This window comes from Terrapene carolina, unplaced genomic scaffold (assembly GCF_002925995.2).
Source record: "Terrapene carolina triunguis isolate 2854851 unplaced genomic scaffold, T_m_triunguis-2.0 Scaffold230, whole genome shotgun sequence".
Taxonomy (NCBI): Eukaryota; Metazoa; Chordata; order Testudines; family Emydidae; genus Terrapene; species Terrapene triunguis.
In genome coordinates this window covers 186,348-195,767 of record NW_020664581.1, presented here as the reverse complement: position 1 = coordinate 195,767, position 9,420 = coordinate 186,348, and the positions used below count along the sequence as shown (strand labels likewise).

Below are 9,420 nucleotides of genomic sequence, written 5' to 3'. Positions count from 1 at the left end.
GATTCAGACACACTTAACTTATTGATCTGTACTGAACTTCAAAGACCATGTAAATGGTAGGAATGTAGAACTTAAAGAGGGAGATGTAATGGAATGCTAAATTGTATTTTACTGTTCGGCCACTAGGTGGCACTTTGTATAAAATGCCTTACATAAACGAACCTCACCCATAGCCTGCAGAGCATTAAAAGATCTTATGACTGCCTAGGAAGAAGTACTGTGGAAAGGGATCTGGGGGTCATAGTGGACCACAAGCTAAATATGAGTCAACAGTGTAACTCTGTTGCAAAAAAAAGCAAACATCATTCTGGGCTGTATTAGCAGAAGTGTTGTAAGCAAGACATGAGAAGTAATTCTTCCGCTCTACTCCGCTCTAATTAGGCCTCAACTGGAGTATTGTGTACATTGTGTACTCAACTGGAGTATTGTGTACATTTCAGGAAAGATGCGGACAAATTGGAGAAAATCCAGAGAAGAGCAACAAAAATAATTAAAGGTCTAGAAAACATGACCTATGAGGGAAGATTGAAAAAAATTGGGGTTGTTTAGTCTGGAAAAGAGAAGACTGAGAGGGGACATGATAACAGTTTTCAAGTACATAAAAGGTTGTTACAAGGAGGAGGGAGAAAAATTGTTCTCCTTAACTTCTGAGGATAGGACAAGAAGCAATGGGCTTAAATTGCAGCAAGAGAGGTTTAGGCTGGACATTAGGAAAAACTTCCTAACCGTCAGGGTGGTTAAGCACTGGAATAAATTGCCTATGGAGGTTGTGAAATCTCCATCATTGGAGATTTTTAAGTGCAGGTTAGACAAACACTTGTCAGGAATGGTCTAGATAAGAGGTGGCCAACCTGTGGCTCCGAAGTAGGGTGACCTCATGACAAAAACAAAATATTGGGACACATGGAGGGGGGGGGGGGGCGCGGCCCCACCAAAAAAAAAAAAAAAGAGCGCCGCCGAAGCCAAATATCGGCCACAATAGCCACAATACATCCGTCGGGACGCGGGACAAACAGCTGAATATCCGGACAGTCCCGATTTTATCGGGACGTCTGTTCACCCTACTCCGAAGCCATATGCGGCTCTTCAGAAGTTAATATGTGGCTCCTTGTATAGGCACCGACTCCGGGGCTGGAGCTACAAGCGCCAACTTTCCAATGTGCCGAGGGGGTGCTCACTGCTCAACCCCTGGCTCTGCCACAGGCCCTGACCCCACTCCACCCTTTCCCGCGCCCTCCCATGAGCCTGCCGTGCCCTCGCTCCTCTCCCCTCCCCCCAGAGCCTCCGGCATGCCACGAAACAGCTGATTGGGATGTGCGGGGAGGGAGGGGGAGTAGGGTGAGCAGACGTCCTGATAAAACGCCATTTTTCCTGATATTTTGTACTCTGTGTGGTTTTTTTTTTTGCTCCTCCAGTGGCATTCCCTTTTTTTTTTTTGCTCTGCCGGCGCCACCCTCCCATGTGTCCCGAGATTTTGTTCCTCTCATCTGGTCACCCTAAGGGGGAGGCCCTGATCAGTGGGGCTGCTCGTGGGTAGGAGGTGCTGGGAGTGGGGCAGGGAAAGCTGATGGGGGGCTGCTGACGTATTACTGTGGCTCTTTGGCAATGTACATTGGTAAATTCTGGCTCATTCTCAGGCTCAGGTTGGCCATTCCTGGTCTAGATAATTACTCCTGCCATGAGTGCAGGGGACTGGACTAGATGACCTCTCAAGGTCCCTTCCAGTTCTATGATTCTATGATGAATACATCTGGGATGTATAGGCAAGCTCTGTGCCAGTCCAGATCTCATACAGGAACATGACAGTTCTCACCTTCTAGAGCTACTGTTTCAGGCTGTCTGCAGACTTTACTCTTTGCAGAGCCGTCTCCACCACTAAAACAGCACAGAAAACATGACACTGCCAGTGCATTCCCTGCAGGCCCCTGTGCAGGACCATGGGTCTGCTTTGGGCAGGAAATGGCAGCTGGCACGTAACTGGCTGGCATGCCATTTCCATGCCTAGCCACAGCCTCACAGGCCACAGGATTAGAGCCTCCACCAACTGGGGAATCAGAGTCCAGCCCTGGATTGCAGACGGGTGGACACTGAGTAGGTTTTCCCTGGGCCATGAGAGTGCGCATTTCAGGAGCTGCTGGATTTGGGACAGAGCTACTGCCTTGGGGCCAGTGCACAAATGCCAGCTCCTTAAGCATGGAGCGAGAGGTCACAGCATGAGCCACACCCAAAGGAAACATCCAGAATCCTTCATGGCAAGGCCCAAGCGGAGTAGGCAACAGGAATGGGTGCAAAAGAACATGCCCCAAACCTCCCTCCCCCCAGTTTCACTGCTGGTGATTTGCAGAAGCCCTTATTTGGCTGATTTCAGTTCACTGAATGCAGTCACCACTTCCTCTTCCTGTAGGTAGACATCACCATGGCAACAGCCTACTTACCCCTCACTGTTCCTCAGAAACCAAAAATCCCATCAGAGCTGCAGGCACTGGTGTCTGTTAGCTCAGTCTGAGGGAAATGGTTCAGCCTTAGTAGTGACCCCCAGGCCAGGATCAGTCCCCTTTTGTACCCCAGAATCTCTCTCTCCCTCTCACACACACAAACCATGCACCACTCCCCTGACCCCTCCCCCCCACAGACACACTATCCCCAGCCAGGAGTGTACCCCTTGTGCAATGCTCCCAAGGCCAGAATCATTCCCAATTGTGCTGTGGCCCCCCAAGACACACACACCACCTCCTCCACCCCTAAAGGGTTCCCCCCCTCTAGGTTTCAAGGGCTCCCACCCCTGCCCTTAGGGGCTCATCCCATCTGGCTCAGACTCTCATGTGGGTGGAGATGGAAGAGGGCTGAGAGTAGATGAAATGTGAGGTCTGTGGGAAGCTAACAGGCTTGTTGGCAGCGGGTGCTGAGGCATATGTGACCTTCCCCTGGTCTCCCATAGCTAGGGTTACCATATTCTAATAGTCCAAAAAGAGGACACTCCACGGGGCCCTGGCCCCGCCCCAACTCCGCCCCTTCCCCAAAGTCCCTGCCCCAACTCCGCCCCCTCCCCTGAATGCTCCGCCCCCTGCTCCTCCCCCTCCCCTGCTTCCCGCAAATCAAATGTTCGCGGGAAGCCTGAAACAGGCAGGCAGCAGGTAAGCTGGGGCTGGGGCGGGGTTGGGGCTGTGGGGGGGCGCGAGGAGGCGCGGCCCAGTCCGGCCCCCCCCGGCCGAGCGGCTCCCTCCGGGGAGTTCATTGGCCCCTCCACACCCCCCACAGGGGCCCCAATCTTCTTCATGGCAAAGAAAGATGGGTCCCTTTTGGCCTTGTATGGAATACCAAGCTCTGAACAAGAGTACAATTCAAAATCAGTACCTCTTACTGTTTATTCATAAGCTGTTCCAAAGACTCTGATCTGCTAAGGTCTTCACAAAATTGGACCTCCATGGAGCTTATAACTTGGAGGAAATCTAGGAAGGAAATGAATGGAAGACCACCTTCCGGACCAGAAATGGCTACTTCAAGTAGTTGGTCATGTCATTTGGATTGTGCAACACCTTGGTGACCTTCCAGCATTTCATAAATTACATCTTTAGGGACATGCTGAACCAATTTGTCATCATTTACCTGGCCTACATACGAGTTTTCTCCAAAAGTCAGGACCTCACAATCATCCCATAGGCACTGTCTTAGAGAGAGTCTACCATAACCACTTCCTGACAAAGTTCAAGCAATAGGAGTTCAATAAGGACACAGTGGAATTCTTGGAATACATGATCTCACCTAAGGAACTCACCATGGACCCGTGTAAGGTAGTGGCAGTATCCAACTGGGTTGCACCCAGGCATATATACTGGGTGCAGTGATTCCTGGGGTTTGCCAATTTCTACATGCAATTTATTAAAGGATTCTTTAGCCTGGTTGCACCGATAATGGCACTCCCGCAAAAAGGGAACTGGTTGGCCTGGTCCTCACAGGCTCAGTCAGCCTTTGATCACCTGAAGAGGGCATTCACCTCAGCACCCATCCCGATTCACCCAGATCCCACTGTGACTGGATGCACCCACGTACTCACAGTCTACACAATGTTGTAATAATCTTTGTACAAAATATGCCTTGTGAGGTTGTGACACTCTGTGCCTCGGGGGAACACCCTGCACCCCCATGTTCATCCTTATAATATGATTGTGTGGTGTCCAATTCAAAGTTTGTCATGTCAGGGGTCTTCGGAAGGCTCATGAAGCACTGAGCATTGTTGTGATAGTGATGTTATAGGTTGTAATTTCATGTATATAATTATGAAGCTGAAAATGTGTCCTCATGGCTTAAAACAAGCTCAGGCAAAACTCTCCAGGAACAGAGGGGCAGTTCACACCTCATCAGGGCATGTATGGGACAAACCCAGCCCAGCCTCACAGGAACAAAGGACACTGACCTAGGCAGTAACAAAGAATCTGTTGGACTCTCGAGTGAGTGACCCCCCTTCCTTTGGTCAGTTTGAGACTATGATGCGATAATGCTCACCTGACCCTGAAGTGGAGGGGGGCAAAGCCAAGAGGGAAGAAGGGAGAGACGTTTGCGTGCACTTCCTCTCTCTTCCACCTCCATCTACAGACATCACCACCAAGCAACTGAAGCACTGATCAAAGGGGAGATCCTGGCTGAAGGGCAACCAGCCAGCCTGTGGTGAGAAGCATCTAAGTTTGTAAGGGCATTGAAAGTGTTAAGATCAGCTTAGAATGCGTTTTGCTTTTATTTCATCTGACCAAATCTGACTTGTTGTGCTTTGATTTATAAAAATCTCTCTCTTGTAGTTAATACATTTGTTTGTTTATTCTACCTGAAGTAGTGTGTTTGGTCTGAAGCATGTCAGAGACTCCCCTTGGGATAACAAGCCTGGTACATATCAATTTCTTTGTTAAACTGATGAACTCATATAAGCTTGCAGCGTCCAGTGGGCATAACTGGACACCGCAGAATGGAGGTTCCTAGGGTTGTGTCTGGGACCGGAGATATCGGCTAGTGTCATTCGGTTGCACAATCCAAGCCGCTTACATGCCAGAGGCTGTGCGTGAACAGCCAAGGAGTGGGGGTTCTCACAGCAGAGCAGGGTAAGGCTGGCTCCCAGAGTCAAGGATTGGGGTGACCTAGCAGGTCACTGGTCTAGATAAGACCAGGGGAACGTCACAGAAGTATCAATTGAAAACTAATAACTCGCTGAGCAATAATATCATGTATGTAGCAACATTATATGTAAAGTTATGAATAGAAGATGAAATCATGACTGAAGTGTGTTTACCAGACAAGTCTGGGGAGTGGGTAAACCTGTTTCTCAAAGACAAAGGACTAGCTGATGCCTCCAGCCAGGGGTCAGAGCTGATGGGCCATCACCTACCAAGTGGCCACTCTTTGGCAAGGAAGGGACAAAGAGATCTGCCTCTTAGCAAACAACAGCATAGAACATCTTTCACCACCAGACCCTTTGTCGCTGTCCTCACAGGGAGAATAAATTTTATCTAGGTGTAACCCTCAGGAAAATGTATTTTCTAAAGGTGACTGAACTATAAAAGTGAGAGGCAAAAACACTCCAAGTTATTTCTCTCCTTATCCATCTCTCTCACTTTTTCACCGAAGAAAACCACAGAAACAGCCATTGGACTTTGGGAGCAGATCCTCACCTGAAACTTGGTCAGTCCTGTTGCTGAGAGCATGTGGTGAGAATTTTATCTTGAACCAAGTTTAGTTTGTTAAGTCCAATGTGACAGACCCAGACCAGTGGGGTACAGGAGTCTGGTAGAGGGCAAATATACTGGTCACTGGATGAGTAGTTTTCTGTTCCCTGAGTGACCAGAGCAGGGGTTGCACTAGAGTAATCAGGAACCTGCTAGAACCAGTTAAGGCAGGCAGGCTCATTAGGACACCTGGAGCCAATTAAGAAGAAGCTGCTAGAATCAATTAAGGCAGGCTAATCAGGGCACCTGGGTTTTAAAAGGAGCTCACTTCAGTTTGTGGTGCGAGTGTGAGGAGCTGGGAGCAAGAGGCGCAAGGAGCTGAGAGTGAGGATGTGCTGCTGGAGGACTGAGGAGCACAAGCGTTATCAGACACCAGGAGGAAGGTCCTGTGGTGAGAATAAGGAAGGTGTTTGGAGGAGGCCATGGGGAAGTAGCCCAGGGAGTTGTAGCTGTCATGCAGCTGTTACAGGAGGCACTATAGACAGCTGCAGTCCACAGGGCCCTGGGCTGGAACCCGGAGTAGAGGGCGGGCCTGGGTTCCCCCCAAACCTCCCAATTGACCTGGACTGTGGGTTCTTCCAGAGGGAAGGTCTCTGGGCTGTTCCCCAACCCACATGGTGAATCTCTGAGGCAAGAAAATCTGCCAATAAGCGCAGGACCCACCAAGATAGAGGAGGAACTTTGTCACATTAAGTACCAGGAAGCATTTTATCTTTATTTTTCTTGTGTCCATTTCTGACTTTAATGCCTTATACTTTTACTCGCTTAAAATCTATTTCTTAGTTAAATAAACTTGTTTTATTCTGTAATCAAAACTAATCCAGTGTTGTGAACTGTGTGGGTAACTCCATTTGGGGTAGCAGAGTGTTGTATATTAATCCCCTTAAAAGGGCAACAGACCTACTCTATCTGCACTGTCCAGGAGAGGGATGGACAGTATAGGGCACATGTTTTGGGGGGAGAAAATCTGGGACTGGGAGTGTGTTGGGCTCACCCTACAAGTAGTAAACAAGTCTGCTGGAAGCCAGAGTTGCTGCTGGGGTCAGAGTTGCTGGAGCAGGGCTGTGGCTATACACAGACACTCAGGGTGTGACCTGCATGCCGGCAGGCTGTTTGTGAGCGGTCTGAGGGGAGCTACAGCAGCAAGTCACTGTGAGGCACCCAAAGTTATAGGGCAGAGGGACAACCCCTCACTGGTCTGGATTGCACCTTGGAACGTAACACTCATTAAACCATTTGCCAAAGGTGCAGTTTTATCTCAACATGCAGGCCCACAACCAACTGCGCCCCTGTGCTTTTTAGTCTCAGAAGCTAACACTGGTAGAAAAAAATTACTATATTTGGCACAACCAGTTACTGGCTATCAACGCAGCTTTCAAGGAGTGACTTGGCCTCCTAGAAGGGGCTGATTCCCAGTCCAAGTCCTGATGGACCACAACTGGAATATCTATGGACTGCTAGACACTTTAACTAATGCCAGATCCACTGGTCCCTCTTCTTTGCTCTCTTCAATTTTGTAGTAACCTATTGCCCAGGGACGAGAAACAGGAAGGCAGATGCCCTATCCCTCAAAAATGAATATCTTGCATTGGCAAAGAGCCTGTTGTCACTGTGTTCAAGGTGTCCAACTTTGCCAGTGAGATCATTGACAGCAATCTGATGTCTTCCATCTGCTCCCTGCTTCTCAACGACCTGTTTGCAACCCAGATCCAGACCCTGAACCATGCGACTATCCAACCCAACTCCGAGTTCCATTTACAAAATGGCATCCGCTATTGAAAGAATTATATTTATGTTCCAGAGGGAAAACCTAGGCTTCACGTATTGAAGCTATGCCATGATCCACTGCTTATAGGCCATTTTGGCCAATTCAAGACCTGGAATCTGGTCTCAAGGAGCTTCTGGTGGCCAGGCCTACATCAAAGATTATATAAGGTCCTGCAACCTCTTCACCCATACTAAGAACCCATGATCAAAACCTCTAGATCTCCTCCAGCCTCTACCCATGCCCCCACAGCCTTGGTCTACTATATCAATGTACCGCATTGTAGAGCTGCCATGCTCCCGTGACACTCAGTAATCTTGGGTGCTGTCAATCTCCTCACAGAGATGGCACACTTCATCCCGTGCTTACTGTTCTACCGCATGGGAGACAGCTTCCTGGAAAATGTCTTTCATTACCGTGGTTTACCAACAGGCATTGTATCAGACTGGAGACCTGAGTTCATCTCCTGTTTCTGGCAGGAATTCCCTCAGACTCCTTAGCATTGACTCCCTTACCTCGTCCGCCTGTCACCCACAGTGTAATGGGCAAGCAGAGAGTCAGTCAAATCTTGGAGCAGTATCTTCACTGTTTTCTGAATTATCACCAGTATGACTGCCTCTGCCTGCTATGCTACACCAAATTTTCCTATAACAATGCAATCCACGCCTCGATCCAACATAGCCCATTCTTTGGGAACTATGCCTCTCACCCCCACTTCTGCCCAGACTTACCCGTAAGTTCCCCAGTACCAGCCACTGTGGGTTTAGCCTCCCACCTAGTGCACCAGGAGCTCAAGGAATCCTTGCAGTCCTCCAAAGCAGCCTACAAACTCCACATGGACCAAGATCGTCAGGCTGCCCCTAATCTGTCCATAGGGGACAAGGTGTGGCGCTGTGCCCAGAACCTTAAAATTCAGCCACCCATCAGCCAAACTAGACTACCACTCTACAGTGGGAACCTACACCCAACCCCCTCAAACCCGCCACCACCACCCATAGTGGTCTGCAGACAGGCGGCATGCTTGGTTCACCGAATCCTCACCTTTCAATGAGTTAGGGAAAGGCTTCAAAACCTGGTAGACTGGGAGGGCTACAGTGGACAAGTGGTCTTCGGACCTGGTAGAGAACATCCAAGCCCCAACCCTACGGCGAGTTCTATCAGAAGTACTCAGAGAACCCAGGTAGAGAGCCCCTTCCCCTTCCTTTCTCCCCCCTCCCCCTACTCTGCCTGACTGGTGGAAGGATGAGTGCCACTCCAAAATAAGAACCCAGAATTAGCTATGGACCACCTGGGAGGCTTTGAAGGTTGGTGTTTGTGCACAGGCATGTGACTGTGACCTGGGACCCCCCTCCGCAGCCCTGGGAATCTCCCATCTGACACACCTGGCTCTGGAGACTGGACCAAATGGGTCCCTGGACTGAGCTGATCTAGGTGCTAGCAGACAGCCTGGATAACAGCTAAAAGGGAGAGACTTACTTGATGTGCTTGGCCCGTCCGGAGCCCTCAATGGTTTTGGCTCCCCATCTCTGGTCCCTCTCTGAGATGTCGTTCTGCAAAACAAACCCAAGTGCCATGAGAGGAGCCCACAGGGCTGCTGGGAACAACAGCGCTGGGTGCAGGGAACCGCACCTCTGCAGCCTGCAGACTGGAATAGGCCCAGGTGTTTTACTGGCCAGGACTGAAAACAGCGGAGGGCACAGCACTGCGGTGGCCCCGGAAGCTGGTGCCCTGGGCGACTGCCCTGCTCTCCTGCCCCTAGAACTCGCCAAAATCCCCAGCACAGAGATCCCCATTACCTCGCACACACATCAATGGGCCAAGACCCCTCAGGCACACCAGTCATCATTACCATGCAAGCTTCCATCAACAGGCAGACTCCCTGGCACGGGGTCACCATTACTGCGCACGCACCCGTGGATGGAGCAAGACCCACCCATGGCACAG

At 50.0% G+C, this 9,420-nt stretch overlaps 1 protein-coding gene across 1 annotated transcript in view; it reads right to left on the bottom strand.

The window, feature by feature from the left end:
* Positions 1–9,420, bottom strand: part of HCLS1 (hematopoietic cell-specific Lyn substrate 1) — a 48,187-nt gene that overhangs the window by 36,843 nt on the left and 1,924 nt on the right. Inside the window, exon 2 of the mRNA XM_026656388.2 lies at positions 8,953–9,026. Within this exon, the coding sequence (XP_026512173.1) occupies positions 8,953–9,026 (74 nt within the window). The remainder of the gene's footprint in view (positions 1–8,952; positions 9,027–9,420) is intronic.